At 43.2% G+C, this 19,357-nt stretch overlaps 1 protein-coding gene across 4 annotated transcripts in view; it reads right to left on the bottom strand.

Moving 5' to 3' along the window:
• Positions 1-1,361: 1,361 nt before the first annotated feature.
• Positions 1,362-19,357, bottom strand: part of KANK1 (KN motif and ankyrin repeat domains 1) — a 127,599-nt gene continuing 109,603 nt past the window's right edge. For 3 of the 4 annotated variants that reach the window (XM_066987889.1, XM_013192146.3, XM_048051706.2), the window contains exons 5-13: positions 15,922-16,143; positions 15,238-15,346; positions 13,449-13,661; positions 12,042-12,129; positions 9,161-9,380; positions 6,456-6,598; positions 5,702-5,902; positions 3,005-3,103; positions 1,362-2,355 (exon numbers count right to left, since the gene is read on the bottom strand). In XM_066987889.1, the coding sequence (XP_066843990.1) occupies positions 2,293-2,355; positions 3,005-3,103; positions 5,702-5,902; positions 6,456-6,598; positions 9,161-9,380; positions 12,042-12,129; positions 13,449-13,661; positions 15,238-15,346; positions 15,922-16,143 (1,358 nt within the window). In that variant the 3' untranslated portion in view covers positions 1,362-2,292. The remainder of the gene's footprint in view (positions 2,356-3,004; positions 3,104-5,701; positions 5,903-6,455; positions 6,599-9,160; positions 9,381-12,041; positions 12,130-13,448; positions 13,662-15,237; positions 15,347-15,921; positions 16,144-19,357) is intronic. The other variant, XM_013192152.3, reaches the window with a different exon arrangement.

Raw genomic sequence — 19,357 nt, 5'->3', positions numbered from 1 at the left:
CTCCCGGTGTAACAGAAAGTAGAAACCTGTCCCCGGTCCAAATTCTGACCTGGTGACCTGGTGATACAACGTCTCTCTATTAAACAAGATTTTAATCCATTAGATACAGGCAAGTATGGATTTAATAAATAAATAAATAAATAAAGGACTTTCTGTGAAATTAAAAATACATTAATTAGAACAAAGGAACAAGTTCTGGAGAGAGATTAAGGCAGTCATCCTTTTTTTTTTTTTCCACTTCATCAGCTTGATTTAACACCATCACAGCATGTGCCTTAGACTCGTAAGGACAGGAACAAATTAACTCTTGGAAAGCAAACTGAAGTCCAAATAGTACAAGAGGTGGCAGATCAACAGTTCTAAAATCAGGAGACATTTTGCCTTGTTGACCCAACCAGGCCTCGGACAGCAATGAGAGCATCTGAGTCTGTTCTCCTGAGACCTTTATGGGGAAGATGTAGCTGTAGGGGTGTTGGAAAGCCTCAGAAACTTCCCAGTCTAACCAGGCCATGGCTTCTATTGCTGCAGCTGCTGCACGTGAGCTCCCCCTCCCAGCGCTGAAGCACACACTGGGGGAATTGTCAGTGGTGCTGCTTCCCCAGGCACAGGCTTCATTGACTGCAAATCATGCTGTGGGGTTTTTGGTAGGGAAACAGTATGTCCAAGGGGACCAGCTCTTCCAGCAGTGTGCTTTAGCGGGGGAGGGTTGAACCAAAGCCCACCCAGCTCCTGTGTGAACATTAAATTTCTTAGGAAGCCCATGCTGATGTCATGTACTCTGTATGTGTGGCCGATTCTCAGGCAGACAGTGCTGCGCTGTGGATCTGTGGCAGCTGGTTCGAGGCGCCTCCCTTGGTGACAATGGACACATAGGGAAGCATGCACCAACTGTCTCCAACTGCGAGTAGCTGACAAAGCAAAGGGCCTAAGTGAAGGGTCTTGTTTGGGACTGCTGTGCTGAGGCATTTACCCCTGGAAGACAAAGCCCAAAGGCTTTCATTTCAGCTGGCAACTATGCAGAGACCTAGGTCAAACCACTTGAGCGCAGTCCTTCAGTGCCTCCCTGTGATGCCTCACCCAGGCAGGAGAGGGAGGCCAGCTCTCTCCCAGTTCAGCAAAGGGTCCAGCCTTCACTGCGAGCACAAGATCAGTGAAGGCAGACCGTCCTGGGCAAAGCTTTTCCTTCCAGTCTGCAGAAAAATACTAATGCGGGCCATGATGCTGTTTGCATGAGCAGCCCCCAGGGTTTGAATGATCCAGTCCTCCTGCCTTGACTTACCCATCTGTCCTGTTTCACTGCTGCAGGTGTCGCTTGCAGCATTTCTGGATGATGACAAATCACACGTAAAACAGGAGAGGAGTAAAACAGCATAATGAAATTTTATTCTGAAAATATGGCAAGAGTCTAAGGCACTTCAAACATTTAAATACACATGACTAAAGTGAATGTGACAAGGTAATAGCGTTCCATAAATATGCACCGAGAACTACACTCAGTTCCACTCAAGGGGAATATACAGCTGGTACCTCTAATTTTACTCTCCAATAAACATGTATGGAGCTTATACACTGACACAGTTAATAAAAATATGGTAACATGACATGTAATTCTTCATGTAGTTTTTAATTATTAAGGCATATAAAATGTTGAAAATACTGTGTGAGTTAATTTTATAGATACTATTATCTTTCACATAAAAAGTTATACATTATCCCCAATTAGCAACAAGTTACTTAGTGAACTTCTGACCTCATGAGAGGACCTATCCCCAGTATCTAACCCAGTTACCCACCAGCTCAAGCTCCACGGAGCTCACTATTTAAGCAACTGCAACTTCTGAATTTCAAAATGATTAAAAACATCGAAATCGTGTTGGAATGAAATTTATCAGAATGTTACTGTGATAAAGTCTAGGCACAGTAAGTATAAATATTTTAGAACAATTAAAAACAAGCCACTGGGACCCCTGCAAGGATAGCTTTAGACCTTTTAGGCAGTATACAACATAGGGAAGGACAATCTATAGCAAAGAAAACATGATTTATGCCAGTGTATGGAAAGATGAGTAGGTGAGCAAAAGAACAGTTCTGGCTAAGGCTCTCAGCTGAGTGCTATCTCACTATATGCTTGCTTCAAGTTTGTAGTTTTCTATCTTTAGCACTAGATCTCTGCTTTCACTCTGCTGGTGAGTTCAGGCACAAGACAATTACATTCAGTATCTGTCTCAGTAAAACAGTAACATTTAGCAGCTTGAAGATGGCATTAAGATTTTTACAGATATTCACACACCACTACTCAAATGTTGCTCTGTGGGTAGGACCAGGTGATGTCTTTCTGCTAAGCCTAGGAGTGCCCTAGAAAAGAGGAAAGAACAATTAATCAAAGGGAAATTATTTTAGTCTGCCAAATGAGAACACAGCACTCACAAGCTCTCTGTTTAATCCCTTCCCTTTAAGTGCAAAATTAATCTTTTTTTCCTCCCCATTTTGGGAAGTACAGTACCAACTATCATACAACCTACTGATCGAGAGAGCGTTGTTTAGACAGTGAAGCATTTATCAGCAGTTTATCAGGAGGTTGAGTCGTGTATGCAGGAACAGGTGGATATTTACCTGAATATCCAGGACAGTTGTAACTCCAGAAACAACTCTGTTTTCACGACCAGGTCAATAATTAGTATTACAATGACGCAAGAATACCTCTGCATGCTAGCCATATTGTGTGAACCCTGCCAGCGAGCTATCTTCACCCCCAGCAACAAGGGAGGAGGAGGTATCCTTCAGCCAGGGATCAGGCTACTGCAGCCAGTAAGTATTTTAAAATGTACATTTCACTTACCAGTATAAAATTATCCCATGAATAAACTCGAAATTTCATTTGCTGTACAGCTGTCAGCGGGTTTCCCTTTTTGTTCATGTTTTACTAAAACATTCAAGTTTTAACTTGGATTGACGCAAGTTAAAATGTAAACTGTTCAAAATATCTAGGATGTTGTGTACTAACCGGGGACTGTGTTTTGGAAAAGTTGACATGGGCGTAAAGGAGAACTGCTATGTCCTTATGTCCAGCTTCCAGGGCTATTGAAAGTGCTGTGCTGCCATCCTGAGAGAAAAGAAGAAGAAATAAGAGAATTAGTGTTTGTGTCCTCTCACAGGTCTCTTAAAGCCTCATCGGCTCACAGAGAAGGGAAGTTACCGAAGAGGAGGTCCTACTGCTCAGACAGTTGGGTTAATTTAGAGTCTTGTTCAATTTCTTTTATTATAATTAAGTGACAACAAACCTTGTGCTGCTGTTTTATGAGGCAGTCCAGTTGTCTGAGACCTCGTAATTTCTCTCAACAAGAAGACTAGATTATTGCTGAGCAAGAATGAGCACACCATTATCACACGTTACATGCAGAGCTGTGAAAGACCAGTGATTTCAGAAGATTGGTCTGAGAGAAACTACTGTGTCAGTGAGGAGTGGAAGAGAAGGTAAAGGAGGGTTAAACGCTCTTCAAGTATTATAACTGTTGTTATGAGGATCATTATTGTGTTATAACTCCCATTAAAACTAAGAACACTTCCATTCATAGCTCTAAATGCTCCTTGATGGCAGTCTGACTACCAATAAATGGGCTTTCCCAGTCCAATAGTCACCTCAGTTTCTCAGGAGATACTATTTCTTTCAGAAACCGTAATTGTTGAGGCTGCTAGAAGCAAAGAGTGTTTTTGCTGAAAGCAATGAGTCTTTTTCTGAATTTATTGAAACTGGTTTCATTCAATTATTTCAATTTATTTCAGTTATTTATCCATTTTATTTCACATTATTTCAATCTATTTGAAACCAGTGTTAATAAATTCAAATTCAAAATTTCAACCTACTGTTTTCCCTGTAGACCTGGGTGAGGAAGGGGATGTCAGACAACTTGTGATGTGAACCTCCGAGCTGTCAGAGGGCACTCTTGTAGGAACCTGCCATAACCCCAACTCTGCTTTCCTTGCTGCCCTCCCCTTCCTGAAATTGAGGTGCCGTGTAGCTACAACACGCTGCTCTCTGTTGGCATTTAACTTACAAGGCAGGCAGCTACAACCTCAGCACAAATATCACAGTGGCTTGCTGGTCCACCGCCTGGGTTTTGGCCCCATTTGAGAAGTCCTCTTACAGGGACTGCCTCTTAGGCTGGCTCTCTGAGTGGAGCACAGTTTCCAGACACTGCTGTATCACTGGTATTAGAAAGGTCACAACCAATTTAAGGGAACTCCAGACCCTTTCTCCAGCATGGGAAATGATGAACAGCATTCAAGTGGAAAGTCTTCTTAGGAGAACACAGGGAGCAACTATAAAGAAATCTAATTGCCCTGTGCAGACAGGGAAATAGAACATAAAAAACAACAAATTGCAAGCCAAATACTCCACAATCAACAGCACCAACAACAAGGTTCTTAAAAGAGAGACGTGAACCACTACCAGAGTGGCACACATCAGCAGTATGAAGCTCAGATCACTACTGACGATGCTGTCTGGAGAAGTGTCAGTTGCATTAAGTACAGCTCGGGGAATGCTAAAAATCTCGGACTCTCTTAGCACAAACCCATTACAAAATGAGTAAGTGGCAGACAAGCTTTGCTTGGGAAACGTTATAAACTACCTACCAGAACAGTTAAATACCATGTCCCCATAAAGACTTACTGACACAATTAATAGTGCTAACAGCATCCAGGCTGCAGTAACCAGGATTGCCCTAAAAAGGGTTTGTTACACCACAGCCTTCCTACATTTCCCCTCAGGCAGGCATTACAAAGTGCTGGCAAGAGGCAGAGGGAGGCTTCTGCAGCAGGTGAGTCAACAGAAATGTTGCCTCTGCCTCTCTACAACAGTTTCAACCCATAACCACACAAACCCTCCCACATTTCAAATTTCAAACCCTCCCAATTTCAGAGGTTGGACTGGGTGATCTTGGAGGTCTCTTCCAACCTAGACGATTCTGTGATTCTGTGAAATCCCAAACCCAGGCTCCACTTCAGCGTTCAGGAGTTGAAAGCAACAGGAAGAAGTGAAATGCACCCAAAAAGTGATGTTGTTAACCAGCTAAGTCAACATTTTCCAGCTTGAGAACTCTACAGACCAAAATCTCTGTTCAAGGACGGTGTAGGCTGCAGTGATCTCTGCAAACAAGAAATATGCCCCTGTCTCACTTGGCACTGAGACCGCACCCTGCATCTGTTTATTGTCAGAGCAATGTGGCATAATGACTGGCAGACCCAACCTGTACTCCTGAAAGTCGTGGTGTACCTACTGAGCAAACACCCTCTGAGAACTGTAGGGCTGACGCTTGCCATGACACAGAAAAGTAATACAGCAAGGCCATTAAGTCACCAGATAAGGTCCTAACTGAAAACTGGAAGACTCCTAGGAGACGGGGAGGGAAAGTGAGAAGGATGTTTTACCATGAACTCGCAAATGGTTTCTCTTCTGATCACTGCACACCCATACAGCTAACTACAAAAATTGCTACTGGGTAGGTCTGTTAGAAAAGCAAAGGCAGCAAGGCAAATAATCTCAGCAGCTGCTACCACAAAACAGGATTCATGCATTTGGTACTTTGGTGTTGTGAGTCTGAGATTCATGTCAGTAGATTTCAGCAGCTCTCCAATGAGTCCAAAAACTAAATTAGAAAAACATTCTGGAGTGGAGAAGCTATCTGGAAAGGCAACTCACGTTGTCCTCCAGGGTGCCATTACACCCAGGCTGAGCCAGCAGAAGTTTGACTATTTCTACATGTCCGTGTTCACTAGCACACATCAGAGCTGTAGAGCCCTCATCGTCCTGGATGTTGACGTCTGCACCACAGGCCAGCAGAGCTTTAACCATGTCTATCCGCCCGTGACTCACAGCTAGCATCAGTGCAGTCTGGCCAGCCTGCAGAAAAAGAAGAGAAAAAAAACAAATCACCACACAGACAATCAGTGGCAAAGCATGCATGCTTTGTTGTTGTTGTTGGCATTGTACTTCTTCTGGGAGAAAAAAAAAAGCGTTACTTTATATAGGACCATCAAGTCTCTGCTTGTCATTATTTGAATACCTTTTACACATAATGTATCCCACATTTGCATAGCTATTTATTACATTAATGAAAGACATCATACCCATTTCCAGACATCTGGAGTTCCTTGGAAAGAACAAAATGTTGCAGAACTCGTAAATGCCTCCCAAAATCCAGTAATGATTCTTTCATATCATTTTTTTTTTTTAATAGGAGACATCTAGACCTGATGCTCAAGTGTTCTTCCATGGATCCATTATGTATACAGCAATCAAAAATATAAATATCAAGAGACCATGGAGGTTGAGAGCAAAAAGCAAAAGCATTGGTACTACAAAAGCAGTACCAATTGAGTGGGGAAGCGAACACGAAAGGAAAGGTAAAAAGCCACGGGAGTGGGAACGGTATCTTGTGAACCATTTGGCTGACCTGGCTGGCTTTCGCATTCACATCCCCACAGCTGAACAGTTCCTCCACTATCCTCATGTCCTTCTCAGCTTCCACAGCTGCGAGAGCGGCGAGCATAATGGGGGTATAGCCGGCCTTGTTCTGATGATTTACGTTACAGACATCTGCAGAGGGATGAGATAATTTCTTTGGAAAGCAGGAACCCAAAAAGCAGCAATTGTGCGAAAGAACTGAATAAACTGTTAGTAGAGCAGCCCATTAAAAAAAAAAAAAAGGCAGCAATTACTCTCATAATGGAAGCAATTCAATAAAATAAACAGGGGTGCTCTTGAGCCTGAGAAAGAAAAGGATCCCTTTCTACTATGTGTATAATGCGAGGCAGAACACAACGACATTTTGTATGTCATCATTTAGAGCTTTGGTTTTCTTTTATACAAGTAAGTGGTCTGAAATTCAACCTGACCCAAAATGGGTCACGGGTCCAAATCCTAGGAACATGATCAGGAGAGTCTCCCAAGGTGTTCCCCACTGCAAAACAAAAATAGTCCAGCAACGTGGTCAATGGAAAATACATTTCTCCTCAGTACAAACGTTTTCCTGTAACTGGTGCTGTTTTGAGGATCTGCAAGTGTACTCTGAGACGTTTTGTAGCCATAGAAAAGACCTTACAATTAAAGACTGTTTCCAGCTCTACAAAGTATTTGACTCTGAAAAAAGGTACTCTGGGAACAAATGCACACAACTACCTTGACTAGTGCCAGGAGCTGACAGATTTCTCCTTCTCATTCACATTTAATCTCCAATCTGTCTCTGTTCCTGAATATCTGCAGAAATCCATCAGGGCTTATTAGTTTACCAGAAAGCAGGTCTTTGAATGTGCTCATCATATTGGAAAGCAAAGACTTACATAAAAAATATCTCTAGACTTAGTATTAAATTGCACCACAGGTATTTGAACAAGCAAAAATGTTTCTGGAAATTCTTCATATTTATTCCGAAGAGAAAATGTTGCAGAAGAACTACAAGTGCAGGTGTAAAAATGTACATATGTTTCCATGTTCCATAACCATTACCTGTCTTACCTCATAACCAGTTACACAACTTACTTTTTTTGGCTCCTTGGAAGCCACTGAAGCCACATAATGTGACACTCTGCTACACACATTGCTTCGTGAGTAATTGATAATTGTTGGAAGTGATGTTCTCCTTCCCTGACTAGACTACTTCAGCAAAGATGTATCTCCTGAGGTCACATTTCAGCTCTTTTTCTATATGACCAATGAAAGAAGAAAAGGTGTTTTCCTATTTACTGTGTTGGTAATGCTGCCCGGTGATGTAGAGTCTCCTGTCTCACCCGCTTTTCCCTCCAAACACATGGGCACCATGCTCTTGGCCCAGGAACCTGCCTGTGGTATACTCACACTGCAAAGTTGATTGTAGTCACCATTTAGACATCACCTCACTATCACCTGGCACCAGCCACGTTTGTTGGATTTTACTGTTAAGAACTTCCATTTTCATAATAACACACGTGATTGCTGTAAACCATATCCGTCCTGACTCCCAGCAACACATCAGTGTGCTTGTGTTTAGAGACCCCAGGAAGCAGAGGAGCAGTTTCCTCCTGCCCTGCAGCCCGCTGCATTGCACTGTCCTCCTGACATTCCCCACATTCCCCTGCCCTGAGTCACTCTTCCCAACTGGCTGCCTTCAAACAGGCCCAGAGATTTCAAAGTGTTTGCTTTCCTGCTGAGGAGGTCTTCACATGTGTGACAGATGTGCTGGATTATTAAAGCCGAGATCTGTATCATGAAGGTCCTTGTTTATCTAGTGTTGTGCTTTTGGATTTATAAACGTTGCAGGCTTACAAGTAATGCATTTCATTCCAGCCATGTTGCTGGCCTAGCTGAGCTGCACAACCAACTGTGACAGGTTTTATAACTAATTTTCAGAAAGAAACTTCAGTCAGGGAGCAAAACTGGGCTTAAACAAATCACATCCTGCTTGGGACCAGCTCCAATGTGTGACACCTTCTGTTCACCGCCTTCTGGTTTAGCACATGTGGGGAGCAGATGCAATGAAGTCCCCTCTCTGCCACTACCATGTGGGTTGCATGGGGATTGAAAGGAGGAAGCAACAACACAAGCAACTAAATGAGGCATCATCACATTGCTCATCTATCAGGGAAATGCTCCTAAATGGCAGACTGCCACAGCGTTCCAGTTTCTCAGGAGAACAGTAGAGACAGGCCACAATGGTGACCAGAAACAGCTCTGTACTGCTCTAGTGAGATAAGGCTAGACTCATCTGAGTGTTTAACATGGGTGTTTATACCCGAATGCATCTTTTCACACCAGCACTCTACTTTTGGATAAAGAGCAGCCACATGGCTACCAGAGAAATCTTCTGGAGGCTGGAGCTGTTGAAGCTTGACTACAGTCTGAGAGTCAGGGGTCCATGAATCTGTCCCAAACCCCGACCAGCACTGTATATAGTTCACTTACATGTTTTATTAACTTCTGCAAAAGCCATCACTTCCAAAGCTAGCAGTAGAAACAAGGATTCTAGACTATCAAAGTGAGATACCATGTGAACTTTTGAAATATTTGCTGCTGGAGGAAGCCCAAGCGTGTCCTTCCACTCATCAAGAATTCTACCTGTGAGGATTGCAGTACAAACAAAACAAAACAACAACAACAATAAAAAAAACCCAACAGTTAACCTACTTGCATCCAGAAGAAGCTTTACAATTTCAAAGTTAGAATGAGAGACGCTGTAATGCAGGGCTGTGTTTCCATTTCCATCCGCCATGTTGATGACATGTCTGAGGACAGTGGGAGAAATCTCTTCAAAAGCAGTTATGTAGTCTCCAACCATTTCAGGAACAGCTGACTTCTGACTTGAGACACGAAACCACTCGTGCTGGATGGTATTTAAACAAAACCTCTGCCAAAACCAAGACAGAAAAATTTACATATGGGCATTCTATTTAAAGGACTTGCCATCCCACAAGTCAGTGATGCAGGAGGCCAGGCCTTTTTTAGTCAACATGGGAAGAGTATTCAGCTCACAAACAATATTCATGGGCTAAAGCTCCCCCTCTGACTAAACCTCTCTTTAAGGTAAACTGATTGTTTACCTCCCCTCGATTCACCTTATTTTCAGGGATGTTACTTCAGTGAGGGCACTGCATTTTAGGATGGGGGTTACCCCCAGAACTAATGGGTATCAAATACAAATACTGGTCAACAGAGATGAGGCTTGGGAGTAACTCTTTCCATAAAATACTTAACCAAGTTTATAAATCACTGACAAACCTAAGACCAAGAGCAATAGGAACACAAATTTCTCAGGGACCAGAAAAACAGCACGCTAAGCCAATTAGGCCCTGTCCTGAGTATTAAATGTTATTAAATGCACCAAGTACAGGAGAACTGGACAGACAGCAGTTCTGCAGGAGAATAGGTGGGCATTGCAGAGGATCACAGGCTGAACCTAAGCAAACAACATTACACTACCATGTAACAGGTAAACACTGTTCTGGTGTGAATAAATAATTTTATAGCTTGCACAGCATGTGATGCAGTCACTTCTCTCTGGCAAACGCTGTGATGGCAACTGCTGGACTACCATGTCCTGTCTGAACACTGAGTGACATGAAATATGCAGTCAAAATGGTTTCAAAGGCGAGCATCAAGAATGATTAGAGGTCAAGGAAATCTGACCTACAGGAGAGACAGGAAGGACTGGAGATGCTTTGCTGAAACAACACTCAGGAAAAGGAACACAGTAATGTTTTCACAGTGCAAAAGGCTGTTACAACGAGAAAAGAACCAGTTTTTCACCTCCAGGTTGTATGGGTGAAGTAGTAATGGATTTAAGCTGCAACAAGAGATGCAGGTTTGACATTCAGGATAAACTTTTTCACTAGTATGGACTGAGGGTGGAGAGGTAGGAGGCTTGTAGGCCAGACAACTGTCTGCTGGGAACCTAGGTAAAGCAGGCCTAGCCGTGAGCCAGAGGGGCTCCCGCAGTGACTGCCAGCTCCCATTTTGTGATCCAGTTTCCCAGAAATTGGAATTCATGGAAGGACTTGCATGTCCATCTTCTCTCCCCATAAGCCCCCACCTGCACGGTGACCACAGAGTTCAAGGACGATTCTGCAGAGAAGTTATTCAGCAGACTTCTCTAGCCTCGACAGAAAGCAGAGAGGATCTATACCAGCAGCTCTAGAGGGGAACCAAGTCTGGTAAAGGGAGAATATTTTACAAGCTTCTACATCAATATTCCTATTATAAAAACTTACAAGGTCCAATCCACTTTAATTAAAGACCACACATACTGTGAACATTGAGCGAAGCACAAAAATGGTGATGAAGTAACACACCATGAATATTTTTTGACTTTATAAATTTTTGAGTGCAAAATATCACGAGGAATTTATTCTTTACAGTCACAGTACCACATGTATTACAAAGGGGTACACTTCTTTTATTCAAGTAATCCATGACATCCCAATGGGAGCAGTCTGCAGCTCCTTCTGGCATAAACAGCAGCTACAAGAGCTGAGGGTGTTGGAAAAAGCTAGGGAAATTTATATGGATTCCTAACTGTACTAAAGTTTTCCCTTTTTGGACAAGACTTCTTTATCAGCAGCTAGGCAGAGAACAGGAGCTGATTAGTCTGACATTTCCAGCTACAAAGCACCACTTGTGCTGGCAAACACTTTAAGCATAAGAAAGTAACGTGTAAATTCAAATCACACTTCCAAGACAGAGATTATCACCTGATTATGCCATTTTTGACACTTTCAACTCCAACAGGGCCTGAAGCATTTGTTCTTTGAATGCCTTAAACTACTCCTGAAGGACTGACACAGGATTAGAAATTACCCTTCACACCTGTATTAACCAGCCTTTCAAAACGTTCCTGGGCCTATAAATGTCAGAATTATACACACATAATGGTAGTTTCTCTGTGAAGCTGCAGATTCACCATCACAGAGGAGACTGGTACTGGATTCCTGCATTTTACATCATAGCACTGTAACAAATGTAAAATGCAGTTTCGTATCACTAAGTAGTGACCGGTGTTTGTTTACTTTCAGATCATCCTCAGAAAATGGCACAGGCAATTCCTATATGCAGCAAATACAAACGTGCGAGACAGAAAGAAACATGCATCCCTGCCTTTAGTAGGAGGCAGAGTTCGTTCAGGTCCAGAGCAGACCCTGGGCTTTTGTCATGGGAAGAAACAGCTTCCTCACCCTGTGCAGCTTCCCAGTGTGACAACTGAGTTCCAGCCACTGCAGGGCTAGAGCAACGCTTACAGAAATAACATGGGAATGCATGGATGTGTTGAAACTGCGCTTTCACATTACTATTTTTAAGCATGTGTCTTGGAACGACAACACCCCAGCACAAAGAGCACAAACACATTCTCTAGACAAACATCTCCTGATAGAAAAAGCATTTCATGACTCTTCCAGGAAAGACGATATCCTCTTCTGCCCAGCCACTGCAATTCCAGCCCTGTAAAACAAGAAGTTATCCCTCCCTAAAATTTCCCTGTTGTTGCTCGAAGAGAATTTTGCCCTGCATTGCTTACCACATCTTTGTTGGTCAATGCCTTGGGGTCATCAATGTTGTTTTTCAGCAGGTGGCAAGCAGAAAGCATCTTCTCACTTAGTTCGTATCTGAGGGAGACAGCAGGACACGTGGCACATTCAAATATTTCCCTTGATGTTTCAATATCAAAACATTTAACTTTCCCAGAGTTGCATAGCAATGGGCATTTCTGGGCAAGCTGAGAGATGGGAGCCATTCTGGCAGCTCTCCTCCGAGGGGACTCCCTTCACTGTGAACAGCAGCATGGAGCAAAAGTGCACTTCCCAGGTGTACATGGGGGGAGCAGGAGGAACAGCAGGCTGGCGATGCTTCCCTTTTGTATTCTGGGCTTCACAGCCCTTTTAGTAGAAATTCTCACCTACTACTACAGGACATGCCGTATGCTCTGTGCCTTGGTTACTCGGTTAAAAAGTGGAAACACCAATGGCTCCGATGAATTAATAGCTGGGCAACAGCATAGGTGGTGCCACCCTGCCTTTTCACATTTTAACATTCACCCATCCTGTCCACTTTGGAAGTTTACTGTTTCTCCAGTTCCCCTTCACTTTTGCCCCTTGTCCACCACAAGTTTCAAAACTCAGGGAACAACTGAAAATAAGGCAGCTACATGGCATTCCAGACTACGCCTCCACAGCAAAAGGTCTCCACCTAGAACGTACCAGAGAGAATAATGTCAATTTTCCAGGAGAATTGTTCAAAAAAGCTGAGGGGCTAACACGCTGGTGTGTTGGGCAGGCTTTTTAACCCTCCAGGGTTTCACACCAGCTGCTGGTGCTTCCAGGGCAATGAGATGCTCCAGCTAGCCAACCGCATGGACCATGCTCAGTCCCATCTGGCCAGGCACGCTGCCTCTTCTCCTTGGAGAACTTCACCACGGCAGCCAGCTTGCAAAGATTTTGCTCCTCACATACACAAGGCTACCTAAACCATCCCTGCCCCTCTTCACCATCACCCCTTGCTAAAGTAAATATAAATTACACGACTCCTTTCAGACAATGCCTATCTCTTTGTGCCACCTGTAAAATATCAGGCCGTCTTAGCGCCATGTAAGTAAAGCTCAGAGCACTTTAATACTCAGAGCTCCAATGTCTGTGAATAGCCTTTAATTATGAATTTCCACGTCTCAGTTATTTAGCAGATAATAAGAGATAAGTTGATGTTACGCTGGATCTCCAGTGAAACATGACAGGTCAGTTTTGTCTTTGCCCTATACTAGTATTATTCCACTTAACATAACCTTCCAAACCAGCACACTTGGAAGCATTTGGCAAGCCCAGTAACTTTAACACATCCCTCCACTGGGTATTTCACTGTGGTCTGTGTGCTTCCTTCTGTACATCCACCAACCAGGCACGAAGCAGGACAAACACATGCAGGGCCACCCTACCTCTCTCTGATTTCCACCTCCTCGGCCTCGCACTCCAGCGGGGGCCTGTCCTTCTCTGCCCCCACGGCCCCAGTCTCTGGGGCACTGAGCGCAGGATCCTCCTCCTCCTCCGCACCGTGGCCATGAGGGTACGCGTGGCCCTCGCTCTCCTCCTCTGAATCCGAGGAGGAGCTCTCCTCCGAGCTGGAGTCGTCACTGGATGTTGTTTCGTACCTGGGGTGGGGGAACGAAGCCATGGTTCAGTCGGAGACAATACAATTTGTTACTCTTCTGCGTTCTGCTTAAGAGAACTAAAAGCACTTAATAATTCCTTATGAAATGCCAAGACTGCTCAGACACTTTGTTTGCTTGCTTTTTGTTTTGAACACTGGTAGGTAGTCCAACAACCGTCCCAAAGCTTAGCCTAGCAGATGCTCAGTGCAAAAAACACTTAAGAAGGTAGTAATGCACAAGAAGTACAGTCAATGTAAGTCACCACAATTCAAAAACTCATTATTTTTTTTTTAACAACGCCAGAATGGGACAGCAGAACCCACACCACCTCACCCTCTGTGGTTAGCTATGGTGTACTGAGAAAGTATAAGGAAACCATTCTTGTCCTAATGCTTTTTCTTACTGGAAAGCAGCAAAAACTAATTTCTAATTCTTTTTTATTAATTTTTTTTTTTCAAATCTGAGAGACAACTTATTAAATTGTCATTGTTGGTTGAGGTCTCTTCACAAATCCCTTCATTCTGTCATTGTGATTATTATGTGCACAATGTGTAATGAGAAGCAAAAACTATGTTTTAACACCATGTCAGACCTGACCTTATCTCCCAGATGAAATTACTTTTGTAAAGAGCAAACTGTGTTGTTGCCTTGCTAGGCAGGTGAAAGGAAGGGAGCTACATAAAGACAACAGCCACAATTTTGTCATTTTTTTGCTGTGGTGATCCAAATCAGTTGATATTTTAGGTGAATAGTAAGTGTTTTGGATAATTATAATGCTGATTCTAATAAATTGCTTTAACTTACCAACTTCAACATCTCGTGAATTAATGTACAACCTTTCCTTCTAATGTACAACACTGATATATGAGTGACAACACTCCTCCACTGGAAGTAATAATACTTTCAGCTAATATGTAAGAAATCAAGTAATTGCAATATTTAGGCTATATACTGCACAAAGCATTTTTACTAAAGAAAAAATAATTTGAGGAAGGGGCTTGCAAAGCTATACAAAAGCAATTTGGTGAAACCATTTCAAAGTTATTTGCAACATTCTGCAAAGATTAAGTAATATTCTAGAAGAAGATTTCCTTACTTAACGGTTTTCACCAAGATTCTGTATTTATCTAGCCCAAAGCCAGAAAAGTTAATTCTTAAGCAATGCCATCCCTTGCTGCATTGTTTAATAGCACAATGCCGCTCTTGTCAGCTGCCAAAGACATACTGAGGTTTTACTTACTGAGAAACATTCCCATGGCTCTTGGAATTTATTTGCTTTATTTTACCCTGTTAAATTTGGCAGTCATCTAAGGTACAGGTACTTCAGACTGACTCCAAGTGTGACTTGCAGCTTCCACTTGAGACAACACACACACAGATACACAAAAGGTTCATGGAGCTTTAAGATGAGCTGAAGTGTTTAATTCTGCCCTCCTACCCTTAAGCTCAGTGGATGCACCTCAGCATCAAGGACAGGCAAAAGCTACGCCCAAACTCAGATGTTCTTCCTTTCTTTCCCACTGTGACAGCACTACAAGACTTGACTAGCCATACTTTTTTAAGACAGGCCTCTTACCCGCCATTAATGCCGACAAACTGCAGGTTCTTCTTGGTGTTGCTCAAATCCTTTTTTCCATCCCTTTTCTTCATGATAGATTTGAGTGTGTTTTCATTGTTACTACATACTGTTGAAATACAGACAAAGCATACGTATCAGTACAGATCTGTAGCCAGCCCTGGCTGCAGCAGCTTTAGACAGTTTTTCAAAACAAACAGCTTTCTGCTTAATTTATCAGCTGAAGCTGGCTTTATTATCTTTTATATATAGTCACAGTGTTATATGCACACTGGAAATACAGAAGAACACTTCAAAAACCAACTCTGAAAACTGAAAACTTATTTAGCCTAACTTTCCCATCTCCTCCAACATGCTGACAATCTTTGTAATGTTTTAGAAAACATTAGGAAAAAAAAATATATTTTTTTTTGCTTTGCTGTCCATGACATGTGTCCAATGTCTTATTTCCAATATTGAAACAGGTTATTCTGCTCTGTCAAAAAAATCTTAATTCTTGGTGTCAAATGACAGCAACTCACTGCCAGAAGTAATGTATTAGACAGAGAGTCTCAACACCACTTTCTCCATAATCACAATTTTTAATTCCTTCTCAGTTTTGGGAACCCTGAAGACCTGCTTTAACTGTGTTTCATATTCAGACTCCATCAGCATGATGAAAAATGAATGTGAGCCAGTTATTACCATAGAGGCCAGAGGCAAGCTGGTCATCTGTCAGGTTAATTGCAGCTAGAGTTTTGTCCTGAGGAGAAAAGGACTTCCTTCCCCGAGCGGCTTCCACCAGGGGAGTCTTCCTCTCCTCCTGAGCGGGCACAATGTCCTGCTCCAATTTCAGCGCTCGCAAATTTGAAGTTAAGTGGGCATTTGCAAGCTGGCCATGAGGGATGTATTCCAAAGTAGCACCTGCTGGAGAAGACAGTAGTCATCATAGAGGAGTCAGAACAAAACCTGTAGGGCAACACTATGATCACCAGAAAACAAAACAAAACAGAACACAAAAAAAGGGAAACAAAAAGGGGTAACACTTGTGCTTTTTAATACCCTGCTACAAGAACCCAACAGGAAAAGGGTGTGATCACTTTCAGAAACTTAAAAAAAATAGCTGCAAGTTTTTCTTTCCATGAAAGCATACAATACAAGGAAAAACTATAAAGATATTGGCTTCAAAAGGAATGGAAGGAATATCCCCTTCCTCTTCCTTCTCTTTCAGTACACACAGAGGGCACAGCTCTTACCACCCTGACCAAGGGGAGACCCACTGAGCTGCTCCTTGCTGACCTTCCTGACAACCAGGATTCTTCTGTAGGTTCCTCTTGGAAGATCTTTACCCTTATTATTTTCATTTTCTTTTAAACAAGAAATGGCTTTTTCCATGAAAGCAAAACTTTTCAGGAAACTTCCCTTTTTGCCAGCATGCCACTAATTCTGAAGTTATATACTTTACTCAAATACTGAGACAATTGCAATGAACTCCCACCCACTGATTTTTTTTTTTCTTTTGGACAGGATTGTACTGAGCTAGTAGTTGCATTTAAATCAAATCCCAACCATTTGGGTAGCACTTTTTTTTTTCCTCATTTCCTGGCATCCCCTCATTTTTCCCCCCCTGTGTTTAAAAGGCAGTGCTAATTATGCACAGACCTTTTTATAGATTCCACTGGAGTTCCTCCAGCTGTGCTATTATGACTGTTCTGCAAAGCTGCACAAATAATTCTGTTTGTGAAATGTACTTTTTTGTTTGTTTGTTTACATATACATTCTTCCTTAAGTAATCTTCCTGGTATTTCGAGGAAAAAAGGAGGCAGAAGTGACTGTTTTTCTTTGTATATATCAAGAATTAAGCCACAGGCTCTTCATCCAAAGAGAAGAGTGGCACCATACAGGATGATACCATGCTGTAGTAATGCAAATTCCAAGTATTCACTTTTAGAAGCATATCTGACATCTCCATTGATCTTGCTAGACTGCACCAAGACATAATGTAGTTGATTCTTCTGAATGTTGTGGTTTCACCACACCTTCCTCCTCTGCTCCCATTCCCATCCACATCTCTGAGGCTCTGCATTCTCAGCCAACACACATTTCTAAGGCATCTTCCCCTGTAACCAGATCTGTTGCCCACTTCCACCACTGCTTATACCTTCTCCAATCTACAGCGAAAGGAAACTGACCTCTGATTGCACCTCCACTGCTGCCAGTGCTCAGTAATGACCGGAGCTGGTAAAGCACCAGCCAGCCTTCACCCTGCTAGCGGAGACAGGGAAGCTGTCTGATGATAAAGAACCATGACAGGGTATTGGCAAACATCTCACTACAGGCTGGCTCAGGGACCAGACACCGAAAAGCTTGTGTCCTGTGGAAGCACCCTCAGTGCCCCACATGCAGGAACGGCCCCTCCAGTGACGCTCCTGCATGCCAAGGCTGGAGTGGCCATCCCCACAGATCAGAACCACACCATACGGCCCAGCCCCGACTTAGCTCCCCCTGCCCCTCCTCACTTTATAGCAGTGATTAATTTAGAACTGGTCTCCTCCTGGCTGTTAGCATCACCACTTATCAACCAGCCATGGGAGAGAGAGCTGCCAAGGCGTGGAACACTGAGCCAAAAACCACATATTTTTAAACTCCCTTAGCTGAAAAACAAGGAAATCACCTTTCTCTCTACATTTGTTTGGAGCAGTGACAGTTGTAATTAAAAAATTACCAAACAGAGTAACTGCTTCCAAGTGCCACTGTCTCAGCCAGCTGTCCCAGGTAGGTTATAAATACAATGCTGGTGCTGAGCAAGCATCGCTCCGAGGCCACGCCGCTTCAAGTGGAGCTGGGACTTCCCCAGGTGTCTCCCTTCTCCTGCCCTGGGACAATGCTGGGGAAGGAGGAAGATGCAAGCTAGGACACAGAGAGGGGGGAAGGGGACAAGCGGAAGGACAGTAAGCAGACTGTGTCACAGTCTCCCACCTAGATAAACCTAACAGTGATGGAATGATATCTGAACAAAACATACTCAGAGTGTTAATCTGGAGCATCTTATCTATGAGTTTAAGTGAAGAAGAAAGGAGCCCTGCTCGGCCTCCTGCACCTGACAGAAGAGATTGTCATAAAGGTTTGAGAACAAGCACACAAAAACAACTCTGCATTAGACAAACTGGCCAGTACACCCATTCTCCCACCACTGATGTTAGATGCTGGCACTTAACTTGTGTCTACAGCAGCCAAGGTCCAAGGAAAGACAGCTTTGGGCCCAACAGAGCATTAATGCTGTAAGCCACTGGCTAGCATTTAACATCAGCTCTCAGGTGTTCCCCTCTGCAAAACAGCCTACAATGTCAAAAATATGCTTGGGCAGCAGCAGCCTAGTGCGAATCACTGGGAAAAGGGGTTAAGGAAGCAATTGTTCTCCCCAGCACAACCGTCAATGATTCAAGGGTTAAATGAACTGCTGCTCAAATTGGAAAGTGGAATGAGCCAAGTCCCCTCTTCCTCAGCAAGGCTGTAGGGCTGCTGTCAGGGCTGGACGTGCTGCAAGCTCCTCAAGGGCGGAAATGAAACCCTCACCAAGATCACCACCAGTCCGCGCTGACCTTAAAATAGACTCTTCATTTCACCTCACACAGATCTCAAGCATGCCGGTGCTCATTCAGCCTTCAAGTGGCCCAGTGAAGCAGCAAAGCCATACTGCTGCCCCTTAGCTTCCCCACCAAATTCCCAAGGAAACCGTGGAGCAAAGATGTGAACTGCTTGCACAGAATCCTCCCCAGCTGCCAACAGATTCATCACTTAGCTACTCCCGCCTCCAGACAGCCATCCAGGTACACTTACCATGCTGATTTTTGTTTGTTTATTGTTGTGGGCAAATAACACAAACTTGACACAAGACTCTAAGTATTGGTATAGTGTAGTTTACCACAGCAGGTAGCTGCCAGGAATTTCTAAGTGTTTTTTGCAATACAGCAAAGAATCATTGAAAAATTCACAGGTAATTTAGAAGCGCAATAAAACAACAATAAAAAAAAAAAACAAAACTTATGGACTTGAGCCATTCATAAACCCACATGCAGAAAGCTACTCTCTTCAATTTCAGAGGGAAAGAAGTGTCCAAAGTCTCTTTGGTGGCTTAGTC

Source organism: Anser cygnoides, chromosome Z, assembly GCF_040182565.1.
Source record: "Anser cygnoides isolate HZ-2024a breed goose chromosome Z, Taihu_goose_T2T_genome, whole genome shotgun sequence".
NCBI lineage: Eukaryota > Metazoa > Chordata > Aves > Anseriformes > Anatidae > Anser > Anser cygnoides.
This window is presented reverse-complemented; position numbering and strand designations above follow the sequence as displayed.